Source organism: Trachurus japonicus, chromosome 6 (genome assembly GCF_045865225.1).
Source record: "Trachurus japonicus isolate A0001 chromosome 6, Traja_1.0".
NCBI classification, from domain to species: domain Eukaryota; kingdom Metazoa; phylum Chordata; class Actinopteri; order Carangiformes; family Carangidae; genus Trachurus; species Trachurus japonicus.
In genome coordinates this window covers 25,218,657-25,245,056 of record NC_140912.1, presented here as the reverse complement: position 1 = coordinate 25,245,056, position 26,400 = coordinate 25,218,657, and the positions used below count along the sequence as shown (strand labels likewise).

Below are 26,400 nucleotides of genomic sequence, written 5' to 3'. Positions count from 1 at the left end.
ATCAGTTTATAAAAGTTATTATCGAGTGTTCACAGGGACATGAACGGAATTGGGCATTTCTAACTTTAGATATTTGCGGGAGAAAATCACGTAAACAAGCGCGAGATTAGACGTGACGTCACACGCAAGATCACGTTTGTTGCCGGAAGAGACTGCCTGTAACAAAGTGAAGCCATGGTGAAGCTGATCTATAATACATCCATGAGCAGACTTCACAGAAGGGACAACAAGGCTGAGTGTATGCAGTTTGAGAACTACGACGACTGGTTTCTTTTTGATGGGCGCTCCTATCAGTTTGAGACGGAGTTTACCGAAGACCATAGAGCTGAAGGAAATGGAGGAGAAAAGTGAAAGAGGGAGAGATGCCGGTGGAATCCGGTGCTGGGGGAATCAAGTGGTCAGTGGTCACTGCCTGCCAATGGCCGCTGAGATTGTTGCCAGTCGGACTCGGACGTGTTTTGTCAGTGCCTGGACGATTTGCTGGACGCGGAAAGTTGCTGCATAACCTATAACTGGAAGAGAGTGGGTGAGTTGTTTTAGTCTCTTTTCAATAGAAACCATGCAAAGCTAACAGAAGTCGTATGCTGGGACCCTGTTTGTACTGTTGATGAAGTTTGGTGCTGTTCTGAGCATTATTTGTAGCTATGAGTGGCTTTTTGATCGTTTGCTCGTGGAGAAAATAGACTTGCTAAAGTTGCTACAACTAAAGAAGCTAGCGGTCAGCAGACTTCAGGGGGGTCTAACTCGGTGTCACAGTGTGTTGGACCATGGGTTACATTTATGCCGGAATATCCTTTTAAGTATTCAGACAAACAATAAGGAATGGGGAAAAAAAACAAAAACGTGATGAATATGATGCCAATGATAACAGGACGAATGGGATGTCATTAACATATAAAGGTAGTAAAAGGAACATGCAGAGGACTGTGTTGTGAAAATGAAAACCTGATGACAACCAGCTGAAAAAATGAAAAGCCTTTCAGTGGGTTGTTTGAGGGGCAGAGGGAGAGAGAGAGAGAGAGAGAGAGGGAGGGAGGGAGAGCAAGATCAGATGTGGATGGGAGGGGGAGGAAGAGAGAAAGAAGACAGTGCTGAGGACAGACGCAGTCAGAGAACATAAATGATGAAGAGGACGTGCGTTGTGATGTTTTGCAAGGCTGCAGATGCACAGTAAGGAGACAGGCAGAAATGCAAAGGAGGGGCACAGTGGATGCTAACAGGTAGTGAAAGATTAGTTGGAGAGCTTGAGCAGACGTCAGTCCAGCCACTGTCCAGACACTTGACACATTGCACGAGTGACCTGGCCACCATGCTGCCCTGGAGGATGGTCGTTGTTGGTCTTTTCTACTGCTGCATCAGAACAGGTGTTGCCCAATGTCAGAGCAAAGGTAAGACTTTTATTTAAATTCTGAATGGCAACAAGTTCATTTTCTGTATGTGGTTAATTTTCTTTTCACAGAGCAAAGACAATATTTAGTGGCAATAGTTGATGGTGACTTAGTACAATGGTGGGTTAATTGTTGTCTGGGGTTTTTATGTGTCTGGGCCACAGAAAAATGTTGACAATTGTTTGTAGGCTGTTAGATCTTTCAATAAATACAAATTTGATCCAGATTCCAAATCCAAGTGTTTTAGAGAACAGTGATTCAATTAATCTTGGCTGAGCATTACGTGTTCCTATTGGACCAGGGGGAGAGTCACCCTCATCTTTCAGTTTCTTTCCAAACATTGGTGTTTTCTCTGAAAACAGATTAAAAAATATATTGTGCAAACATAGCTTTGCCAGTAGAATGAATCATTGTGTATATTGGACATGAATACATACTTATCTTTTTTTGTTTGTTGTTAATAGGCAGTGCAGACGAATTCCTGCACCATTAACACAGTTTGAGGGAGTAACACCCTTCAAAACAATATCAAGTGCAATAGCATCATGTAGCTTGAACGGAGCAGAGCACAATACCAAAAATATAAAAACAAATCACAGCATATTTCACTTTTATTTTAATGTAGCTTCAGGTTCAGATGTCAACTGCACATGTTTCTCATGAGGAAACATTGGCACGGCTCCAAAAACTGACCTGGGAGGGGAAAAAATGAATGAAGAATGAATAAAAAACACACTGCTGAGCTGAGGTATTCAGACCAGCCTTTCTCATGTATTTCCTTTTGTCTGATTCCTTTGTTCTGGTCCCCATCATTCACTCAAGATGACACTGAAACACAGAAACAGAACTTAAACTGCAGTGATAAACTGTGGCACCATGACTGCGATGGTTAAAATTTTCTGGTCTGGGTTACGGGCACGCTCCACTAACAGGAAGTTCCAAGTCATGACATGAAAGCAGCACTTAGGAACACTTCATCATAAAAAGCTGGATTCATTAGAAGTACATATTTGGCCTCTGTTGTGTGTTTGATACAAAGTTCAGCTGCTAAACATATTAAGTGTGCAGTTTATTGGTGCAATGTTTGCGTGATCTCTGAATGTGTTTGCGTTCCAGCTGGAGCTGCTGAGCAAGTGAAGTGGGCCAGGCATAGTTAGAAAAGCATCATGTGATCTAAGCACAGAAAGCTCAACATCATCATCATTGGCATTTATCCTCTGGAAATACCACTGACATCAGCAGAACGTGGGCCATCGGTAGAAGTAAATACTGCGTGATCACAGCCTGGCTGCAAGGCTGTTTCCTATTTGCTAAATATAACAAAACAAACAAAAGGCGCAGTTATGAACACAACTGGAGGGTAGGCAAAATGATGTTGGTCAGATATTGATAAGTATCTGATCAGCATGATTTGATTTTTACAGACAAAATAGTTGAAGGTATTCACAGTGATTCACTGAAAAAGTTAAACCAACTTTGACAAATTTAGATTAATGGAGACATTATGGCCAACTTGCATAGATGATTTGATCATGCAGAAGTCCATTAAAGTATCATCATCTTCTTAGACTTGTTGAGTCTGGTATAAACAGGTTGATAGAAGGGAGCAAACTTGCAGTCAGAATTTCTTGACTGTGACTCAGACATTCATTTAAATTATTTTCATAAGTGTGCGTCCATACTCACTCACTATCTTTATCTTTCTCTTTTAAATGAGATTGTTTGTGACTGTTGATGGTTGAAAGATACACTACATTAAATAAAACAGACACTATTACTACACACACGACTACTTCTGAGATGTCAGACAAAACTGCTCAGGTTGAATGTGATTGAGTATAATGCTGCAGCTTTATTTGACGACATCAGACATCAAAGTGCATTTCCAGGCAGCGCTGGAATCCGTTAGTCCATCATTGTCTCAGTGTCTGTATGACAGGGGAGGTTCTGTCTGTCTGCATCCATATCTGTGTGATGTCCTCCTGCTTTCCCTTCATCTGTTCTTCTTTTGCAAACTGCATGCACGTCTTACTCCCATTTATAAAAGCAGCCAGGACAGAATGTCAGACATTATGGACAGTGAGTGGAAACAGAGCTTTACATCTACGTCTGGCCTGAATTTCTTGCTATCTGTAGTTACATTTTTGACATGCTGGCAGCATGGCTCTAGGAATGACTAGACTCCATCACTGAGTGGATCTTCATGTTTCCCAGAGGATCACTCTGATTAATGATCCTTTACCTCTAGTTCCCCCCAGGTGGTTTAGTGCAAAAGTGTTGACCACTCCTGACATTTGATAAAGACATTATTGCTCCCCTTGATGTCCTGAAGGAACTTTGGAAACCATTACATTTCTAAACATTAGCTATGTTCCCAAATCTACAGTAATATTATACAATATGAAAACATACTAATCCGTAATGTAAATTTCACCATTTTATTTATTTAGAAAAGAATGCAATCAACCGATTCTTGATGTCATTTGCACGTTACGAGCCCACACAAAGTTTCTGTGCAATCATTAGTCTTTTAATTAGTCTTTGACTTGCATTCAATGAACATCTATGCAAATGCATAACAGTTATGCTTCCTCAAGCTCCAGTACAAAGTAGGGCCTTTGTTGTGAGCTTTCTTTGACTGCACGAGATCAGTTGCAGCTAACACCCTGGTCCACATTGTGGCTTTGAGGAATGCTATGAAAATGAGGCTGAAATGTTAAACCACTCAGTGCATGTTGAAATCATCTGGAGCTGCGTGTTACTCCACCTTTGATTCCTCTGCAGCCTTTGAAGTTCGAGGTCATGTCTCATCGCCTGCAGATAGAAGTCAACTGTATAGGTCAGAGATCGCTGGGTTTGAAGCTCACAGCGTGTATATCATAAATTAACTGCTGTAGCCTATGCATTAGTGTGGGATAAATGGGTGTCATATGTGGCACAACGTCAGCACCCAAATAAAATCTACATTTTAAGGAGCCCAACAATTTTAAATTTGTTATTTGCATGACACAGATAATCCAACTTCAAGAGGCTTTTTGGGTTAACTGGAATAAATCACAAGGCAGTAAACCCTCAGTCTGTGTCTCTTTCTTTCAAGCCTTGTTCCCAGCTGCAAGCAGAGTGAAAAGAGGGGTACCAAACGCAGGGAACCTCTCCTTCCACAACTCCTTCGATGATGTCCATCTACTATTTGAGGTGAGACAACCATGCATCAATACACACAAATATTTTGCAAAAAAAATAAGAGTAGTAAAGTAAAAATAAAAAAGAAATTATCACCGATACCAACTTCCTCTTTCTGTTTTACCAAATAGATCCTACTGACTGGTGTACACTTTGATGCCAATGGAGAGTTTTCCATAAAAGACGCAGAGCTGGCCTCCCTTCGCAGGACACAAAACCTGGAAGTCATCTGCGAGGAGGTCATTCCTCAAAGGTTAACGGACATTATCACGCTAATCTCTGGCCTTTCAAATTGTGTCGGTCACCTGCATCAGGATGATTTCGAGCGCACTTTGCTGACTTTGGTCTACATCACCCATCAGATGGTCAATGCCACGACCGAACACCAACGAGATGTTTGGGCAGAGTCTTTTGTCAGCCTCTACAAAGCCGTCAAGCAGGATCTGATTGGGACAAACTAGTGAATGGACACATGTACTGGAAGAGTTTAATAGCGTATAATGCAAATAGGGAAAAAATTCCATTGAAATAAGTGGGTAGTCCTGGTTTGTGCTTTGAAGAAATATCATGTAATGTATGATGACAACGTCTATGAATAAGTAGCCTGAGAGAGGAGTCCTGTTAGAAAATGTTGCTGCACTTCGGTGTAGTGCATATTTTAAAAAAAAATTAAAAAAACACTGACTGTCAGCAAGGGTTGATTCAAACATGAGGTACTTTATATACATGGAAGTATGCATTGGTTCTGGGTTGAATGTGGTATTGAACATCATTACTTACATTCACATGTCTTTTCAGTGGTTGTTCTTTAGCACCTGGGTGTGATCACACTCTAAGACTGATTAGAATGGAAAGAACTAAGAAAAGATCAAGGTTAAACAAACAAACAAAAAATCACTGTTTATACTCAACAATGTTTTGTGAATACAAATTGCTGCACAGAAAAAATGTCTCAAACACACACGCAGCGATGCTGTTTCAGTGTTGTGGCTGATCAGTGTATAAATTGTCAGCTTTCGTTGATCAACAGTTTACAAAAAGCCTATGAAAATTAGGAGGTCCATATATGATTATATGGGATGTCATCTGCAAAATGTCGCTCCAAAAGTGTCATGTGAAAATCCTTTGCACCATGTTGTTACAGTACAAGGTCTTTAACAGAAAACACAAGGTCCAAACTGAGCTGCCTTTGATGGTATTGTTTCTGCCAATCCCCAAAATGGCACACTGGAGAGAGTGTACAACTCACAGAGCGACTCCGACAATGATCTGTGAAGGCTCTGGGTGTTCCAGTGACTGCTTAGGCTCCAGGGAATTAGTATCTGCTCCACTTCCATCCAGAGAATCGGGCTCACCGGGAGGGCAGAATGGTATGTACCGGATCCAGGAGGAGGAAGACAAGGAAGAGCTGATGCCGAAGGGAAGGTTATAGACCTCTCCGCTCTCCAGTGTGTTGCTGGAGTCGTCCTCGTGAGCCTTGTTCCAGGCCAGGATGCCTCGCTCATGCTTTGATCCTGTTGTATGCGTGTTAAATGTGTCAAACCATGTTAGTACAGCAGCTTCCTGAATAAAATCACTGACAATTTTCAAGTTGTTTTCTGACTTGCTTATTTGTTCTTCATAAAGCTCGGGACTGATCTATGCAGTTTTCAGTCTGAAATATGCAGACTATTCATTTCAAAACTGTTTTACAGCAAAAGTTGGATTTCCATTAGATATTTTTTTGCTTAGTTGCATTTCAGACTACAGTACTTCCCAGTGGTGAGTATTTCCACTCAAGTAGAATTAATATGTCACGTACTTGATTATCTTTTACATCTTATTTACCTTCTAGTTTAACACAACTGTATTAACACAGTGATGTGTTAATCAACTGTGCAAAAGCGATGTACACATTAGGGCACAAATTATTTTAATCTAGTAATATAATGTTCAATCTTAATGAGTTTGTACATTTAGTACTTTTACTGTAAAAATGTTGAATGAAAGACCTGTTTCTACACTGTGGCACTTTCAGTAGTATGTGAGTAAAAGACATGTGTGCTTCTTTTAGCACTGCTACTTGAAAATGGCAGAAGTTGCTTTACAAAACACAAAAACTAATTTGTCTCATATTTGACATTTTTTGGTCCAATGTTGAGATGTAAGTGGTGATGGTCTAACACCATTTTAAACACTGCCCTCATTTCAATGGTCCATTATAGTATCTCCTTAATCAAACCAATACAAAACAATTAACCATGGCCACCTGACCCTCCATCACTTGACCAGAAGATGACCACCAACACAATTAAAGTGTAACTTGATCTTTGCCTGGTAATTTACGGGATTTGGCCCCATCACTGATATTTAAATTATTATAGTATAGGACAATGAGAGGAGATAGATTTTCAAAACCCCTAAAACATAAATATAGATATGATGTAAATACACTTATAATACAATACAAACAAAGAAGAAGGATACCTGGAATGGTGTTGTCCAGTATGAAGCCAAAGAAGCCTCCAACAAACATACTGGTTGTCAGAAGAACCTGCAGCATTTGGTCAAGTTCTACCACACCTGAACACAATACAAAGCAAACAGTTAAACCTTTTTACTCCACTAATCAAGTAACATTATTCTGCTTCCTATAAAAAAAATCCTATAAAAAATATAAGATATATAAACTTAATCCATGCACCTGTAGCAATGGCTTTGGGGTTCTTTAAAATCCAGTTGGGAATGACCAGACCAGAGAACATGGAGAAGCCAAAAATAAAGATGTTTCGTGACGAGTTCATATCTGCATACTGGGGGGGAAAAAACAACACGAAGAGAACCTCAATACTATTTTCATAAAATATGCATTTTTATTTATTTATTTATCTTAAGATCATGAAATGTTTTATATTTTGTTGTGTGTACCTGCAGATTAGAAACTCCTGCTGCAGAGATGACACCAAACATGACCATGAACATCCCTCCTATCACAGGGGTTGGGATAGTGGTGAATATAGCGCCCACTTTACCAAACACACCCATGACAACCATCAACACTCCACTGGCTAGTATCACCATGCGACTCCCAACCTGCAAGAAGGCAAGATATACCATCTCTTAAAAAATATCTCAATATATCAGTTGAAAAATATGGAAAGAAAGAAAGAGAAATCAGCTGGCAAGGAGACTCATCTCACCTTTGTGATACCAAGAGCTCCAACGTTTTCGCTGTATGAGGTGGTACCATTGCCCGTACCCCAGGCTCCAGCCAGCAGACAGCCTATTCCCTCAATACCAATGCCTCTGTTGATGGCATGTTTAGGGGGAGGTGGAGCCCCAGACAGCCTGGCGCAAGCATGGTAGTCCCCTACAGACTCTATCATGGAGGAAATCACACCAGCTAGGATGCCAACCACTCCGGCCAGGCTCACAGTCGGTAACCCCCACTGACCTGAGTTTAAACACAAGGGAACAGAGTATTTTCATAGTATGTTTATAGCTTAATATTGCCTTTTTATTTGTTCACTGACAGGTCATTTTAGGGGTAACAGTCTTGCAGGGTCTTACCTGGGTATGGGAAAGTGACCCAGGGAGCTTGGCCCATAACATCTCCCTTCAGATCAGTTCGAGCCAGATAACCATACTGGTCTGGGTCAGCAGGTAGTACGTTGTAGATTGTCAATATATAACAGATGAGCCAAGATAATGTTATTCCAAGCAGAACCTGAGGATACATAGAAAGAAAAACATCACTTTCATTATCTTATTTAAAGTAAAAATGCATAATTGGTTTCATAAATCTTGTATGTTGTCTGATACATACAGGCAGAATCTGAAAGACGTAGACACGGGAAGTGTGCAGCTTTTTGTCCTTGTTGTATTTAGGAAAAGGCACGGGTATGTGACGGAGGTACTGTGAGAACAGGGTGATCAATGCTGTGGTCCTGTGTGAGAGGGAGGAATATTAAATTTGTTGTAAGTAAGTAGGAGTGACTATCGAGCAACTCAGGTTCTTTGGCAAGAACGTTTAATAGGCTTTCCTGCCCTGCCAAGAGAGTAGAGCTTTACACAGATTTTAAGTCTATTAGTATTTTTAAAACCTTGGCTGTACTCTAGGCATAGGAGGAAGCAGATTTAACATGACCTATAAAACATGTTTGATTGAGAAAAAGATGCATAAAACTGGCATGCCCTCTGTTTAAGAACTGTTTTAATTGCAGTGTAAAACCGACAAGGCTTGTGTGTAGTCGTAACATAATAATAAAGTCTGAAGAAAAATTAAGTTACCTTAAATTTTATAAAGTAATATAATCTCAGCAGTTGAAGTACACTACCACTTTTTGTGCTCTGCTGCACAATGATCTCAGTCTGTAAAAAGGCATGTTACCCACATGGAAGAAATGCCCCAGTGGTTGCCAGCACTCGTCCCAGCTGAGTCAAACAGGGACAGTCCAATGAGAGAGATGGTGGGAGCAATGGTGAGAGGACCAATGAAGCGCATGAAGAGGCCGATGAGGCCGGAGAAACCAACAAACACCTGGAAAAGCGAGCCCACCATGATGGACCCCTGGAGCTGGACACAGATACAACAGAAAAGGCTGATGAACAAACCACAAAGGCATTTTACAGAGAGCCAGAAAGGCAAGTGAATAACTTTTTTTCAGGATTATTCATTTTATGTTATTTTATGTTATTTTTTTGTCATCTTTAAAAACAGTGCCCAAAAGGGAGGTGATGAGGACTGAGTACCTTCATTACATAATCACTAGGCCTACATGATGAAATCACAACCACACAAGTTATAGTCATTAAACTTTACAGTTGTGTGTAGTAATGACTCATGGTTCAGAGTACCACAATGTTGTGGGGTGTGTGTTGCGTAGGTCTGCTCATTTACTTTCATGTTTTATTTACCCCATCCACTTGCATCTAAAGTGCATTGAAGGGGCAATGAGGTGTGCCTATCTTATTTTCCAGAATTAAGATGGTACATTGACTTAATGCACATTCCCACTCTTATTATTGTGGACGTTCTGGGTTTTTCTGAGCTGCAACCACCACTGATACAGAAAAATCTATTTTTTGGTCATCAACAATAACCACATATTCAGCTACAACAACAGAAGCTCTGTCTTGCTAATGTTGTAGCACACTGAGGCAAAGATTCAAACGTGTAATTTGCATTTAAATTATTACCAGCAACTGAACACTGTCTACTTTTGTTCAGATGAAAGATCTGGTAAGATTGAGTGTTTGTCTCAGCACAGGCATGGGCACTGACACAAATGCTAATTCGAAATGCTAATTTAATTTACAAGCAACATTATTTCCATAACACGACACCCTCACATCAAGGCTGATATCCTCTCCACAAGCAAAAAGGCATAGGCCCAGCAGTACCTCACATCTCCTTGATGAAACTTTCAATATGCTACATTAAATGCAAATGTTATACTAACTACTTTCATCAAATACACAATCACTGGGAAGGCTATCAAAGCAGACATGGCCTACAGCACTACAGGCCAATTGTATGGCACCATCTTTATGTTATTAACAGGTAACTAGAAGAAAACTCAAGTGACTGACACAATCGAAAAAATGGCAGAAAATTATACCCGGGACCGGTGCATTCTGGGACTTTTCATCACCACTTTTTTCATAGACTATGTATTATTTTTTTTATTTTTTTTTTTCTTCAACCAGGGCAACAATGACTGTGGGTGACAGTAACAGACAACCTTCCTGTCATTCTGATTTAATACTTCTCCACTGTGTCTAACTAATTCCAATGTCACACCAGGCATGTGAAAACATAGCATATCATTAGAGTAGGGTGAGTGTCCTGTGCTTACCCTACTCAGTGCATTTTATTTTTCAATACGAAAATATCCCGTATTACAGGGATGGCTGCCACCCCTAATGTAAGTTGGTAGCTGCCTAGCCCAGCCTGTACAGTAAGCTATCTTACATCTGTCTTACAGTATAGTACCTCAAAAAATGCCAAACAATCCCACATAACTGTCAGATCCTGATTGTCTGGACCTAGCTCAGCACCATGATGGAACTGGTATCCTCGTCCTCTAAAGTATAGTGCAAATTGCGCTGGTACTGCATCGCATAATCCTAACAACCAAAACTGGGTGAAAACATAACTTCCTCAGACCTCAGTGGCTAAATAAGCCAGCAAAATTTGCATGTTAGGGAACAGAGCAGATGAACTGACAGAGTGAGGGAAACATAGAGACTAAATACATCAGGCAAAGGATAACTGGGAATGGTCAAAGCTTATTTGGTCATGGCAAGAGAGGCCAAAAAGACACAGAGATAGACACACGTGGTGAGTAAATCACGTGAGTTTCCAGTTCACACAGAGCAGCTGTTGTTTTGTTGGTGAGTCTATGTGTTTCATCTTACAGTACTTTCGGCAAGTAAACAGACAAACAGTTGCTGTTTCACTGAGAAGAATTGCCTAGAAACAAAGTTGAGAAAAGCTGTGACACTGAACCAAAAATATCAAAGTTGCAGGGAGTAAAACCAAAACAGTAAAGCTCTCTGTACAGAGAGGATGGGTTAGCCCACTGCCAGAAAAGGGGCTTTCCTCAGGGCTACAGAGAAATGATCTTAATCTGGGTGTTGACAATAACGTTTAGTGCAAGATGCTTTATGTTGTGGTTAAAACAGATCAGATGGTTTACGTACTGCTCTCATCCGGCTCTGCCAAACTTCTATGTATTCTGGCGAGGTGGTGTTGACCATGCTTGCATTTTGGGTCCAAGCAGGGCATGTCCACTCTGGCATGGACAGCATCGCCATTGAGGGGGCCAACAATGTGAATGTGCCACCTTGGAGGATGGGTAGCCTAGAAGTAAAGATGACAACGATACATCAGGAGAAAACGCAATTTGCATGAAGGAGCCAGACAGATATGACATCAGGATAGGAGGACGTGGTGATACATGATCCTCAGATATCAGATATTGTTAAAGATAGTTTAAGGTGACTTGTACAATTAGACTGACTGACTATAGCCATTTGTGAATAGGGCCTAATCTTCTATGCACAAGATGAGATGTAAATCACGTGACGGTACAGAGTGACTCTGATTAGACAAACTGCTACTGCAACTGTAAGAGGTTAAGTGAGTTCTCGTTTAATAATTCCCATTACACTGGTCATCCCATTAGCAATTAACATTACTGTCTAGACGGTGCAACATGCACAGCTGGATCGCTAGAAGCTAGAAGATATATTTTGTTTATAATGTTTTCTTTACAATGTTATCCTAAAGAACACATGAAATTAGTGTTGTTTTCCTTTTAGTTTACCCAAATGACAGTATCATTACACATAGCGGTTGTTTTCCTTACAGCTGACCTCCTGGTATTTGGAGAGAGACAAGAAAGCATCAGTGGTGCTAAGCCAAGGGAATGTGGATTTAGCAAGAACTAGATTCCCTAACATAATAAGATGGAAATTCTTTCACTAATCCTACTCTGACACCAATGTGCAGCCAGGCTGAGTCAGTATGAGCTTAGTACAAGTTCATAGCTCCAAAACATGATTTCAGTTTATTGTTCTTCAAAACCAAATCAGCAGTTACATCATGTGGATTCTCCTGTGTGTAGGTAATGCCACTGCTGACAAGGAGGGCTTATAGTAACACTGTGCAAGGGGTGATGCTCGTGATAAACTCCAATTGTATCGTATCGTATCATATCGTATTGCATCGTACAGTATCATATCGTATTTTCTACATATCTGGACCTAGCTGAAGGTATACTGTATTGAAGCCATTGTCATGACTCTCGATACCCTTCATGCATGATTGAAAGCATAATGTTGAGCATTGTCATGCATGTATGCTTGAAATTAAGCTATTTGATACTTTAACTCTCAGATAATCCCTTAAATAGAGGCTGCTCCTTTCAACACAGTGAAATATTCTATTGTTTGCACAGAGGGCCGTACACTGACTTTGGCAAGCCGCTCAGTTCAAAAGAGATTAAGGAGGAAATCTGAAAGGTTGTTCTGTTCAGCTGGTTAATTAAGAGGGTGCAGTACTTGATTCCACTTTAATAAACTCTGCTGTACTGAAGTGTTGAAGCAGGAACCAACGCAACATGACAAAAGCGTGTCCAGTGAATCAATGTAAAGAAATCACTGACTATCTCTAATTAAACAATTAGAATTTTTAAAAAAAACAGCGTCGTCTATGAATCAACCTCCTCATTATCAACAACTAACCGTTTTATTTCTTACCTGATGCCGAGGGTAACTTGCAACAGAGTGCACACGCCGGAGACGAAGAAGATGGTGCTGATGAGGTGACTTTGTGTGAGGGCGTCATGTTGCAGGCACAAACCCTGAGACAAGATTAACGGGATGGCGATGATACCTCCAAATGCAGTCAAACAGTGCTGGGAGAGCAAAGACAGGAAAAATATGATGAGATACATTTATTTTGTGGTTGATATACATTTGGAAAATATAATATGACACAGACTTTGGGAACTACTAGCATGAAGGTAACATCATCTAAACACACACAGGCCAAACACATAAAACAAGCTCACACTGACTCTCCCCTCTCAACTGTATCTGAAGCAAATTTCACAATCAGGCCTACAGTAAATGAATAAAACCCAAGTCTAACCAACCATGAAGGAAGCGTTAAAACTGAGGTTCTCATGTGACACTGTGGTCATATTCGTATTGTTATGTAATAGCAGGGACTTTGCTACATTGACTCTTTTATCAGGAAATGATTAGTAACTCATTATGAAAACCATACCTGGATGCCAAGAATGATGCATAGGTACCAAGGAGGAACATCCGTTACGCAATATGCAAGCTTGTTGTTGTCTCCATCCGTGAACGAGTCCCCCTCCTCTCCTTTTTTTGTCTCAGGTAGATTACAGAAACGTGCTTCAAGCTTGAATGAATCAGACAGAAAGACACACAGCAGTCAAATAAGTATACATGTGAAATGAAGGAATGCTGCAGATCTTTGTTTTGATTTGTCGCAATCTATAATTGAGTGATATGACACTCTCAAAACAGAAAACAACAACAACAACAACAACAGAATGCCTAACAAACACTCCTTCATCCACTTTGGGACGCTGACACACTTTGCTTTCTGAACAGTTCATTGTGAGGGAATGTGATTTATTCCCTTGTAGCTCACATGCTTATATAGCAGCTGTAAAAGGAAATGCACAAGATATTCATTTTCTTTTATCGCATCAAAGAATTTACAGAGTAATTTGATCAAAAAGGCCACAGACGGATCAAGAACTCATTTCCAATACTAGTGATACACATTTCTAATCAGTATTAAAAGTTAATGATTACTAGAATAAGTCACAGAGGAGCTGGAATGTAACGACTACATTCATATGCATCCGTGATGATACTTAGGTATGCTATTTGGAGTCAATTATTAACTGATAGCACCAGTCAGCCAAAGTCAAAGTGATCAGTGATCAGAGGAGAGATAAAGCTGAAGAGGCTACACAGAATTTTAATGTTCAATCGGAATATGTTCACTTTCTAAATATTTAAAAGTAAATTACTGAATTGGGGATATTTATCTGAGTAGTGAAAGTTCTGTAGTTCAGGTTTTTTTTTAATTAAACTTCTTTTTTTTTCTTCATAAAATAGGTACAAAAATACAAGGGGGGTAAACACTACTCTGTCAAATGTAGGTGGACAAAAAGGTGCCATTTTGTCCATCTTACAGCAGGTCATTTGTTCCATTGATCAAATTTATTCCACAATGTCCAGCCAGTGGTCAGTAGTTCAGATATTATGATTATTGTAAACAGCTTCACACAACAGTATAAAGTTATAAAAACAAAAGTTATACTCACTGCGAATGCGTAATTGTCAAGACCATTACTTTCCTTTTCTGGAGCCATGCTACAGCTTCAGTTTAGGCTCAGGTGATTGGACTTGTGAGCCTGAAAAACCAAAACAGAAAAGTGAAAAAACATGAGTTGAAGGGGCGGGGACACGAGACAAGGGTGTCCGATCGAGAAGGCAGAGAGAGAGAGAGAGCTGGGAGGCGGGTGGAGGGGGCGGCATGGTAGGAAGGAGCGAAATTGAGACAAGAGATTTCTGTGCTTGTTACTCAGCAGCTCATGTGAACCCAATTACAACAGTAACAGCAGCTGACCAACCAGCATCTGGCAGACAGGAGATATACATTCAGACAACTCTTTCTCTCTCCGTCTCCATCTCTCTCAAACACACATCTTTTTTTCAGAGGCCGTAAAAACATTATAAAACATATGAGTCATTGGTATATGGTATACAAAGGTCAACTGAGGGAATAGATCCTATAGTTTAAGGCAATAGGCTACTTACCGTTTGCTCTGGCCTGTTGTTTCAGCCACAACAGATACACAACAGATAATAATCCCGTCTCTGGTGCATCTCAGTTATGTCTTGTCTACTTTCCTCCTAATTTTAACACTAAATGTTTTCTTTGCGAGGGGAAGCTTTCATAAGGATCACATGTTGCCAGACTATCACGTGGTACCGAGCTGTTATTGATGATGGGTAGGCCTAAATGTTAACTTGATTTCCTGATTTACCGTAAAGCTCTATGATATTAGATTAAATTAGATTATTTGTCTAAAGAGTATGATAGCAGGCCACATCTACTTAATTAACAGCAGCCAAACGGCATTCCTATCGCTGCAGAGGAAGTTCAGAGTCACACACACTGCTGGCATCCGTATCTGGGTGTACTTTCACATCAACTGTCACAGGATTGTTAATCTGTATCTCTTCTTGCTCCAGAGTCAAGATCCAGGTCACAAAGCAGGCAGCTGCACGACACCAGGAGTGAGACAAACACAAAACAGGCTTTCAAGAGCAAAACTATAAGCAAAAGCAACACACGAACCTCAACTGCCTTTTTTTGAATTACCATTTCACATCTGAAAAACAACAAAAGTTTGTGTAACTAATGCCTCTGCAGTTTAGCCAATGCTTGCACACATTATACTCCACTTCTTTTAAAATCTCTGGAGTTACAAGAAATGTCTCATTATTGTGTGATTCACATTTCATGATGAATCTCATTATCTTCCAGCAATTGCCAGTCTTTGCACAGTAAACTACATTTTACCTTTAAAATAAGACTCCAAGTCTTGCCGAGTGACATGCTAACATCAACATGCTACAGTAACTTACCCCAAATTGTTGGTACAAACATGCTAATGTTTAGCAGGTTGAATGTTGTTCACCATCTTAGTTTGGCATTTAAGCATGCTAAGATTTGTTCTTTGGCATTAAAGTACAGCAGATGCAGATAAAACAAAGTAAAAATCACTGGATAGTTATTACAATTTATCCTGCAGGAGAATTGTCTGTAAAATTTCATGGTGATCACTTTAATAGTTGTAAAGGCTTAAACCAAAACCCAACACAAAACCACATGCACTACAGTGATATTATAGGACACTGAAGTACTGTATGGAATGGTAATTTCCTCATCTGAAACAATTTTTTGAAACAAAAGCTAACAACAAAGGTGGGTAATCCACAATAAAACATATCAATGTGTCAATAAGTTCTCTTGTGGTCAAAGGACGTCCACTTCTCAGTTCACTTCTCTTCCAGTCTCTTTGTGTCTCTGTTCAACCTGCCGATGACACTCTGTAACACTCGAAACATAGTGGACACTTCCCTCTGACAACATCCCATCGTCTGAAACCTCGACATGGCCAGGTACTGATGATGGATCGGTTGATTGAACAGTTGGACACGTGCATTCAAAAGTTTAGAGACGGTCAAATTAAGTTCACCTGTAAAGGTTATAGTGCATTTTAGGTGCATTCTGAGATTTTACCCGAAAGCCATATATCCCTAACTTCTTATGGGTAGCGTATGTCAACCTCATGGTGGTGACAGGGGTTAAGTCAGGACATCAAGTCAGTGGGTGTTATTATCAGGATCGTGATGTCTGTAACAGATTTTATGGCAACCGATCAAATAGTAATTTCAGACTGACCAACTTTCCAACTAAACCAAAATAGATACTGCCAAAACCTGGCAGAAAACCAGCAGATCAATGTGGAATTGTTGTGCAGAAAGAAATTAAAAAACAAAAGAATATAAAGTCTAAGAGAAAACCTTTTCCTGTGGACTGTTCAGATACAGTAGTAGCAATGGGAGCTTGACAAATGCAATAAATAGAATAGTTAAAGGAAACTGAGCTCACATGAGACCTGCAAAGCACTGAGAAGCGGACTGCTGGCACATCATGAGGTTATCTGTTCTGTGTGCATGTGACTGTGTGAAGTATAGAAGGGTCAATCACATGTCAGGTATTGACAGCCTGGGATTGAAGCCAGGATTCTTTTAGATTATATTTATGAAAGCTGAATTAAGACAGACTCATATTATGAATGTTATGTATGAAAATATTAATGTTAGCAATTGGTTTACACAACACAACATACAACATGTATTTTATCTTCGAAATGGGTGCACTTTCAGTAATTACCAGCTAAGCCATTGTTGTCCTTGACAAATTAAAGCTGGCTAATCAAAGCTTTGTTTACTTTTTCATGACTCATCTCTGTGAATGTGTGTCCAATCAGCAGAGCGAAGCCAATTTTGTGTCCCTTGTTGGTCATGTCATTTACATCAGGCTCTGCGTCAGTCTGTAACTCAAACGCACATGATCGCATTGAGTCACAGACACTGTGTGCCTTACAGTGTGCAACCAATCACTGTATGGACCGGGGAACTGTCTTGTGTTACAATGTACATGTAGAAATAAAGTCACGAGAATAGCGAGTATAATGTGGAAGAGAAATGTAAACAAGCACAAGAGTAATGGAGAAATCAGGGTGAAACAAGGTCAGCATTGAAACATTATTACACCATACACAAAGGCCAATATTTTGGTAATGATGCATTAAATATATCAAGATACTTATGTCACATTCTTAGATGTACGTACTGTATGTTGTAACTTATTTTGTTTTGATGAAAAAAAAAATCTTATAACATCAGTTTATCATGTTGCCATACCAATGACCTCAGTGTAAATGACCGGGTCTAATTAGGCAATAAAAATAATACAGTATCAGTGAAAATAAACAAAATGAGACGAGCTGAACAGTGCACAAAAAAGAAAAAGAAAACAATGAAGTCATTATCTTCACTGCATGCTGGGAAGTCCTGAGGAGAGGCAACCTGCAGGACTGTAACAACACTGATAAAAAAAAGAAAAAAACTGAGTCAAGAGATTTGCCCTGATCCAGTGTCTTACTGCATCCCGTGACCTTAAAGAGTGCAGCTTTGAGTTTATTCAAAGAGTGTTTCTCCATGACACTATGCAGGAAATCATTTGACTTGACTTTATTTTACAGGATAGCCCCTTGAGATGTGCCATCTCATTTTCGAGGGGGTCCATTTAAGAGCAATGAGCTTCCCTTTGAATTTAGTATATATTTTAGTTGTCTTTGATCAAAGGTTTTCCCATCCTCCATTACCCACAGACCACACAAGCCTCAAGTGGGTCATCAAAAACAATATAATTATGATAAATCATGACTCAAATGTGCATTAGCTGTGATATTTGCTAGAATACATGATTTTAATTTATATATCCATATTTCAAAATTCTTTGCTGCTGAATCAATTTTGAATTTTAGTATGAAAGATGACCACAGCATTTGGAGCGGCAATAAAAATCTGGTATTTGATTGTAGACTTGCAACTAATAACTTGATGAATGTGCATGTGACACTGATGTAGATGCACCATGTTATTCTTTACATGGTCTGCTTATTCTGCACAAGGACGACTTGCATGTCGACTTTCTGTTTCTCTGCAGGAGTCCTTACTGTACCAGCCTGATTTTCAACCTCAGGGTCACAGTTAACATGAACCACTAGATGGAGACAAACTGAGGACATCAGGTATCCTCTCCTGAAGGCCACAAGGAGTCGCTAACAGCCTGTGTTCCCAGGGTCTCTGAAAGGTTAACTGGAGTGTGAGAGGGTATTCTGAGGCCAAGGTGATAAAGATTAGACTTCCAATAAATCGGGTGATAAGAGAGACGAGCAACAATTTAAGTACGTTCCATGGTTAAATGTTGTCTAGCCTGTCAATCAAGCAACAAAACCACAGAGACTGTGTTTGAGTCTGGCCTCAAAAATGCAAGAATTTGTTCTTTTGTTTGTCACAGAGCAAATACAACTCTATAATGCATATGTGTGTATGTGTGTGTGGGTGCACATTAAGGTCTGATAAGGGGAGATAAAAAAGATCAAGCGCATAAGGTCATTTACAATGAGCAGGTACCGAGAAAGAAAAAAAAAACTTGGAGATGAATGGATGTTTATTACTAGGTTTTTCCTAGAGGTATGCTGTCATATACTGCCAGTTGCTCCTCCCTAATGATGACCATGTGATGCAGGTCAAAACCAGGCTGACAGGAGAGGGAGAAAAGCAGGTCCTCACCTCTCAGATAGTACAGTGCAACGTTAGAGGTCAGACAGGAGGAGAAGTCAGAGCACAAGAGTTGTATTTCCTTTGCTGGAGAAACGTTTAAAGGAGAGGGGCTTCTGAGTGCCAGCGAGACATCTGATGACAAAGGTGCTGATGGCGGGGGATGCATTAGTGGAAATGTGGAACAGAGGAGACTCCTGCGTGGATCAAGAGAGGGAAACTCAGCCGTGTAAGAAATTATCACATTCCATTGAGGAGATACTGCGGAGGCCCATATGTGTCAGGAAAGAGAGAAGAGTTCACCGTAACTGGTCTGTGATCAAGGAGAACACCAGGGAATCTAATCAACAATCATGTACAGGTATGTGTCTTTTTTTTTAACCCTTTTTATTAACTCTAAGGGGTTGTTATATTCAATTTATATTCAATTTAACATTGAAAATGTTTCTCTATCAATAGAAACACCACAGACTAGACTACAAGAAGAGTTTCCAAAGGTCATCGCAGACTGCATGAGTGAGTATTATACTTGACAAATTTGTCCGACTGTGATCCTGAGCTGCATGTTTAGATACTGTAGGTGTGGGGATGATGCTGATGGTGAGGACGATGACAGCGACTGTCGTTTGTGTACAGGTCAGAGAAAAAAGAGGCAAACAAGAGTCACATTCACGCCGTTCCAGGTGCAGGAGCTGGAGAAAGTCTTCCAGCAGACTCACTACCCCGACATCAACACCAGAGAACAGCTGGCCTGCCACCTGCACCTGACTGAGGGCCGCATACAGGTAGGATACATACAACTCATTTAATATTATAGATAATTAACCAGTGGATTAAGTGAATTTGTTAGATTTGCCAGCATTTATATGAACGAGTGACTTTTTCTATGAGTCTGTATATGTGTGGTTTTACCAAAGACCATGACGGTAATATGCAATCGTACACTTACTGGTAGTTCGTTTCACTACAATACTCAACAAATACTGTGGCAGTATTGAGGTACAATTCAAATATTAAGCAAATTAAACTTTATTAATTTTCTTTAGACACGTACACGGATAAAACATTTGTTTTATTTTGTAACTTTTGTAATTTTATTGTATTTTACTTTTGACATTTCTAGATTTCTTTTTATATATTTCGTTCTAACAAACAAGACTCATGCAGTGAATACATAGAAAATAGTCAACAGATAATACAAAAATGTAATCAGTGGAAAAGTGGTAATGGTGTTCGGCCTGTTGTTAACATAACGCATTACCTTCAAGATGACTAATGACACGCAACATGATGAAACTGTGACTAGAAAAAAACGAACCTATTTTTTTGTTTTCTATCGTGGTTATACAGTAAATAAAATCAGATCCAAACTGTTGTAGGACTGTCAGGTTATTTCTAAGACTAAAAATATAAATGTACTTTTCCAGTGTACTCTTGCTCAATTTAAAATTACATGTCAATCAGTGTTAATGATTGATAATGATATGTGTCGCCTTCACAATTTGGGATGTCCCACTCACAGCAAGTCAAAACCTATTAGTACTTGGAATGCTGTATTGATCCAAATTAGGTGAATTTTTAACTATCGCCATTAACTTCAATGTGTAGTTTAATCATCTCTCAGTAGAATGTGATACAAAACAAGATCTTTCTGTACCCTGATATAAAAAAAGAAAGAAAGAGTATATCTTATCCTCATTACGTGTTATTTGTGCTTCAGATTTGGTTTCAGAACCGCAGGGCCAAATGGAGGAAGACAGAAACACTGAGGGACCTTGAGCTGATGTCCAGACAGCCCATACAGACGGCCGGTCATGAGCTGCATTACTATGAGGTAACAAAACGTGACTGGTCATTCTGTAAAGTCCATGAAATATATAATTTAATACTTCAAAGTGTGACGCTCCTGTGAAATCACTTGACCAGACACGAGTGGGAAACAATGACAGGGTGACGCAGGGATTCCTCTGATGTGTCTCATGGGTATTTCTCATTAATATGCACATACTCTCTCTCTCTCTCTCTCTGTCTGTTTTTAACAGAAGCCCCCACTGCAGGCTGTGTGCTGGCTGCCATGCTGCTTACCTAAACCTCTTCAGTCGAGGCTGTTCCTCAGAACAACATCAACACCGACTGTGCTGACCAACACGCATTCCCCAGATTACAGGACTCTTTATTTTGATCCACTGCGGACAGAGAGATAGCACCCTCAGTACCCCTAAAATGATGACACTGTTCTGTTTCTTTGATTTTATTTGGTACAAAGATCATATTGAGTTTCTGGTAACACACCAAACAACAAAACCTAGATTGTGATGTGTAAACTTTGATAACTGTTCATTTGAATATATCGCTTCAGTTGTCAAAATGCATTGTATATATTGTACTATCCAACTTGGAATAAAGTTTTCATATTAGTAATTGTGCCGTTTTGTTGTTTAATAATGAAATTTGCTTTCAGTGTTGATGTCCTACATGGCTACTGAAAGCATTCAGCTGGGTGTCTTTGTAATAAAAAGCCCTTGTGATAAGTCTGTACTGATGAACACTATTTGTACAGATCAAGGTTTGAGGGCACTCGTTATACTGCGACATGCTTCTTGGTAAAGAGTTGTGTGTGTGAGTGAGTGTGCGCTGTGTTATTGTGCAGAAGCCTGTTCGAGTTTTTTCATGACACCACACTTCCTTGTCAGAGATAAGATATACAGGCCAACCATAAAGCATTCATCTGTTTGACTTTCTGACAACCTCTCCTTATCTTAATTTGGGCTTGTAAATAGGAGGTTATTGGCAGGTCAGCTGGGAAATTTAGAACTTGACAAATAGGATCAAAGGGAAAATTACTATTACTGGTATTGTTTTATATTGGGGGTTGTTGAGATATGAATGGTGTATTAATGGAAAAACCAGACAATGAGTGGCGAAACGGGATAATAATGTCCTCATAATCCGGCGGGTGGGGGAGTCACTGAATGGTTGGATGAGTATAAAAATGATGTGATTCATGTCATTGCCTCCACACAGCTCAACCCAGGTGAACACCTACTGTATGGGGGATTTTGGACTTGGCACATTATAAAGTACTTTCCACCACCATCATCATCAAAATAACAAATGAATAAACTTTTGAAAGAAGGGATTTCATCCCTCTAGTAGAGTCCAGAGAGCTGTAGACTCAGTGCCAAGCAGCTGCCCAAACACCCTACTGACTCTGAGACACTTGATGTCAGTGGGCCAACCATCTGCATAATTGTGGAAAAAAAGGGGGGCGATATGTACATTAATGTCTCAATTCATCTTTATTTATTATTTACAGATAAGGCTCCTGTAAATGTATCTCATAACCTTCCCTGTAATAATATACCTATATCCTCCATTTACCCTGAAACCTGCTTCCTGTGAGGTATGTGTGATATTGTTCTGAGAGAAGGCTGCAACAGTGACATGAACTCATCGCATCTCTTTCTTTCCCAGAAGTGTTACATAGGCCATTTTTCATATAATTACTAATTATAAGAATGATAACACAGCAACGCCTTCACTATCTGTACCATAACTAACTAGACAGTGCCATTACTGATTACATTTGACAAGCCTCTGAGCGCAGCTAAACTTTTCACCCCGGTTATGTTGCCCTTTATTGCATGTGTGTATGCCACAAGATAAACTGTCCTCCTGGCTGCAGAGGAGGGGTCAAAGAGGGCAGCACAATAAAAATCAAGCGTATTGTTATCATAAAGTAGGTGATTACAAATTGCCACTTACAGCTCTGTGATAACTGAGAAATTCTTGTCCATTACATTGATTGTTGTGAATGGCAGCTTACTTATTCGGGAGTCTAAGTCTAAATCAATCAATCAATCAGTCAATCCATACACACATACTGTGTGATTCCTGTAATGTCTGTGTCTCTAGTGCTCAGTAATGATGAATACTATATCTTAAAGGAATAGTTCACCAAAAAATGAAATTATGTCATTAGTGACTCACCCTCATGCTGACTCCGGAGTAGTTTTTTATTCCTCAAAGTGCATCTGGAGACCTGGGAGGCCGGTTCGTAGTCTTTATATGAGAGTAATAGGGCCCGACACAAAAACATTCATTAAAACTACACAAAAACCCTCTAATATTCTTCCATACTGCTCGTATGCGGCAATCCAAGTAACCTGAAGAGAGTTTACCTGAAACAACGTCATTTAGGCAAGTCCGGTCACGTCCGCGTGCAATCACGCATCGCATGAACATGAGAGCGTGCCCCAGGCAAATTCAATACAGGACTGTATAGGCTGTAAAAATGACTAAATGACTTTGTTTCAATTAAACTCTGGACTATATCCCTTCAGGACACTTGGATTGCAGCGGACGAGCAGTGTGGAGGAAGATTACAAGGTTTTTGTGTAGTTTTATGGACTTTTTGTGTCGGGCGCTATTGACTCTCATATAAGGATTTGGTTGGACTATGAACCGCCCTCCCAGGTCTCCAGATGCACTTTGAGGAATAAAAAAAACTACTCTATTTTTTGGTGAACTATTCCTTTAAGTCTCATTTTGTGTTGCCTATAATGTTTACTGTAACATGGGTCTCAGATCTATCATATTGTTTTGCATTGGATTGCATATATGCATATGGAAATGTATGTTTGGTTTTAAAAAGCCTCCAAATAAAGTCAATAAAATCTGTTAGATTTACAAAGGTTTGAAGAGATTTCGAAGAGCTGATAAACATATATGGAGAATTAAAGCTGTGTTGTTTGGAGCATCAAAGAGTTCAGTTCATAAACTTTATTTTGAAAGATCAGAAATTGCTGGGATAAAAGAAAAAAAACCCAGACATGCAAGTTACTGTAATATCATATCCAATTTCTGAGAAGTGATGTGATACTGATATCTGTAATTGGCGTGACTCACTCATGTTCCTAACAGCCATAATGAAGGCTGCATTGCAATTTCACTTGAATGGAAATCATGAACAGTATTTTTATAGGGCAGTAAACAAACAGAGATAGATAGATAGATAGATAGATAGATAGATAGATAGATAGATAGATAGATAGATAGATAGATAGATAGATAGATAGATAGATAGATAGATAGATAGATAGATAGATAGATAGATAGATAGATAGATACCTGTAAGTGGCGGGCAGGTGGCGCTCTTGCTCCCATGATTAAGCAGAAATGAAGCTCTGTATTTTTGCTGAGTGTCATACAAACAGCACTGACCTACTTCTAACTCGCAAGGCTTCATTTCACAGTGCTATGTCCGTTGCGATGCTATTGATCAGTGATTGTCTGCTGCGGGAAATTCTGCTGAGGCTAATTTAAACTCTCATTAAATGTCATATCATTAAATATTTGTGTTGCCTGCACCGGCTCTTAGGAGAGGAGAGGAGAGGAGAGGAGGGGGGGGGGTGGGATATTCAGTGTCTCTCAGCCTCCGCCCGCCTGCCTCTCTCTGCTCTGGCTCTGTCCATATCGGTGGTGGAGAGAGACAGTGGAGGGGGAACCGCAGACTGACAGACAGACAGACAGACAGAGGTGCAGAGAGAGATAGATAGAGAGGGGCGATGGCCGCCGGTGTAGGATGCGGGGAATCGGTGGATCAGTACCGGGCCGAGGTGGAGCGGCTCACCGCGGAGCTGGCCGAGGCGAACCGGGAGAAGATCCGGGCTGCGGAGTGCGGGCTGGTGGTGCTGGAGGAGAACCAGGCGCTGAAGCAGAAGTATGCCGAGCTGGAGACCGAGCAAGAGACTCTCAGGAAGGAGTTGGAGCAATTACAGGAGGTAGGTAGCCTATAGACTGCCTGATGCACCGGGTTGTGTTGTTGCTGCTGAGGCACTGCAGTCAGGTGTGTGTGTGTGTGTGTGTGTGTGTGTGTGTGTGTGTGTGTGTGTGTGTGTGTGTGTGTGTGTGTGTGTGTGTGTGTGTGTGTGTGTGTGTGTGTGTGTGTGTGATCAGCTGCACCAGCCCAGCGGGTGTCCACCCACTATGACTGATGTGTTTCTTGTTGTGTTACCATGCTTTCAGCGGGTAAAGCTGTAGACTGGTGTGTGCGATCCGGAGCAGCAGCAGGGCCAGTTTGAGGAGCAGCAGGGGTCGTTGGGTGGTCTCCAGGGTCTTTAACAGGATGAGCAATAGTCTTTTATGTAATCTAATTGAAAATCCTTCAGATGGAGGTTGCATAACAATGTCTATATTTGTGGTGGTGTATGTTTCATCCAGTATGAATAAGTTAGACTTATAAAGAAAAAAAGAAAAGAAAAAAACTGAATAATTCATGTTGTTTCTGTGCAGTGAAGCTATACAGAGCAGAAGCGAACATCATAATATCATAATTGCAAGCTCAGGATTCTGCAAGCACACAGTAACACCCTGCTCCACCCACACCGCTGTGTTTCATTGTTTCAACTCCTTCCCAGTGTGTGTGCATGGTGCCAGTTATTACTTCCAGGAGGTACAGTAACTGTTTTGGGACTGAGGTTTTTGAAGTTTTGCCAAGATCTTTTTCTTTTCTTTTTTTCTCAAGAAGCTCACAGTAATTGGATCTTCAGACTTGTTCACTACAGTTGCCCCATTGATCTAAATGTCAGCATAAGGGTTTCCATAAAGATCCTGCAAGGATACAAGGACATAAAGATACAGTATGACCCACTCATATATCTTCATAATCCAAAAGGATGAATTAAACAATAAAATGTTTGGGTGTTTCAACTTAAAAAAAAAGTCACACAAGCTTCAAAGGCAAGCAGTGCTGTGGGACCCAGGCTGAATAATGACTTGGTGTTTATACATTCACTCATTAATGCACACATGCATATAGCAACAAGAGGTGGATGCTGACAGAGCTTCACAGCTCAAGGTCGCTTATAGAGACGTCAGAGCCAAAGGGGCCGAGAAGGAGGAGCTAAAGGCGGCTGTGGGTTTTTTCTTTCTTTTCTTGTATGTGTGTGTCAAAGAGATGGGGATGTTTGCACTGTGCTGCCACCTCAGAAGACCTCGTCGCTATTTATACAGTACAGTGTCATCTCTAATAGTGCACACACCACTCACTTAGGTCTAAAAGTCACAAGAAAATCCTTAAAGCATATTAGAGCTGCAGGGATACATTTATAAATGGATTGAAATGCCAACTACTTGTTAGTTTCGGGTTCTCGGATGTAAGGATTTGTTGATTTATTTCTGGCATTGTAGTAAATTGAGTATTGAAGACTTTTGGATGTGATTTTTCTAACAAACAAATGTGCACATCTTCACCTACATTTGGCTTTAGGATGTTGTAACAGACAAGCATATAGTGACTCTTTATCAAGGCTGTTACCTGGCTCTATTCTTTATTCAGCCACCTGCAAGATGCAGCCAAAAACCTGTC

The 26,400-nt window shown here is 40.2% G+C and overlaps 4 protein-coding genes across 9 annotated transcripts in view; 3 read left to right on the top strand and 1 right to left on the bottom strand.

The window, feature by feature from the left end:
* Positions 1-1,087: 1,087 nt before the first annotated feature.
* Positions 1,088-5,228, top strand: LOC146986256 (protein FAM180A-like). The gene is made up of 3 exons (XM_085779985.1): positions 1,088-1,388; positions 4,486-4,583; positions 4,703-5,228. The coding sequence occupies exons 1-3, from the start codon at positions 1,211-1,213 to the stop codon at positions 5,030-5,032; spliced, it is 606 nt and encodes a 201-aa protein (XP_085636111.1). The 5' UTR covers positions 1,088-1,210; the 3' UTR covers positions 5,033-5,228.
* A 230-nt stretch (positions 5,229-5,458) lies between these two features.
* slc23a4 (solute carrier family 23 member 4) lies at positions 5,459-14,569 on the bottom strand. The gene is made up of 12 exons (XM_085779982.1): positions 14,429-14,569; positions 13,348-13,488; positions 12,816-12,973; positions 11,256-11,415; positions 8,945-9,126; positions 8,377-8,497; positions 8,121-8,277; positions 7,751-8,004; positions 7,479-7,643; positions 7,255-7,363; positions 7,038-7,133; positions 5,459-6,085 (listed from the first exon to the last, which is right to left on the bottom strand). The coding sequence occupies exons 1-12, from the start codon at positions 14,474-14,476 to the stop codon at positions 5,817-5,819; spliced, it is 1,860 nt and encodes a 619-aa protein (XP_085636108.1). The 5' UTR covers positions 14,477-14,569; the 3' UTR covers positions 5,459-5,816.
* Positions 14,570-19,040: 4,471 nt separating this feature from the next.
* LOC146986254 (uncharacterized) lies at positions 19,041-21,346 on the top strand. Its single transcript, XM_085780610.1, has 5 exons — positions 19,041-19,392; positions 19,491-19,547; positions 19,668-19,816; positions 20,752-20,865; positions 21,074-21,346. The coding sequence occupies exons 1-5, from the start codon at positions 19,170-19,172 to the stop codon at positions 21,233-21,235; spliced, it is 705 nt and encodes a 234-aa protein (XP_085636736.1). The 5' UTR covers positions 19,041-19,169; the 3' UTR covers positions 21,236-21,346.
* A 2,835-nt stretch (positions 21,347-24,181) lies between these two features.
* Positions 24,182-26,400, top strand: part of bicd1a (bicaudal D homolog 1a) — a 32,068-nt gene continuing 29,849 nt past the window's right edge. For 4 of the 6 annotated variants that reach the window (XR_015036018.1, XM_085779967.1, XM_085779966.1 and 1 more), the window contains exon 1: positions 24,559-24,814. Coding sequence is in view for 5 of the 6 variants with exons in the window: in XM_085779967.1 (XP_085636093.1) it covers positions 24,599-24,814 (216 nt within the window). In the remaining variant the exon portion in view is untranslated. Of the gene's footprint in view, positions 24,815-26,400 lie in introns of all 6 variants that reach the window. The other 2 variants (XM_085779968.1, XM_085779969.1) reach the window with 2 other exon arrangements.

Bases quoted from the DNA above. Each gene is read 5' to 3' on its own strand.
- LOC146986256 (XM_085779985.1), top strand. From the start codon at position 1,211: ATGCTAACAGGTAGTGAAAGATTAGTTGGAGAGCTTGAGCAGACGTCA. The intron at 1,389-4,485 runs GTAAGACTTTTA...CTTTCTTTCAAG, and splicing joins TGCCCAATGTCAGAGCAAAG to CCTTGTTCCCAGCTGCAAGC. The intron at 4,584-4,702 runs GTGAGACAACCA...TTTACCAAATAG, and splicing joins ATGTCCATCTACTATTTGAG to ATCCTACTGACTGGTGTACA.
- slc23a4 (XM_085779982.1), bottom strand. From the start codon at position 14,476: ATGGCTCCAGAAAAGGAAAGTAATGGTCTTGACAATTACGCATTCGCA. The intron at 8,498-8,944 runs GTGGGTAACATG...CCTCTCACACAG, and splicing joins CACTGGGGCATTTCTTCCAT to GACCACAGCATTGATCACCC. The intron at 7,644-7,750 runs GTGAGATGAGTC...GCCTTCTTGCAG, and splicing joins GAGCTCTTGGTATCACAAAG to GTTGGGAGTCGCATGGTGAT.
- LOC146986254 (XM_085780610.1), top strand. From the start codon at position 19,170: ATGACAAAGGTGCTGATGGCGGGGGATGCATTAGTGGAAATGTGGAAC. The intron at 19,817-20,751 runs GTAGGATACATA...TTTGTGCTTCAG, and splicing joins TGACTGAGGGCCGCATACAG to ATTTGGTTTCAGAACCGCAG. The intron at 20,866-21,073 runs GTAACAAAACGT...TGTTTTTAACAG, and splicing joins ATGAGCTGCATTACTATGAG to AAGCCCCCACTGCAGGCTGT.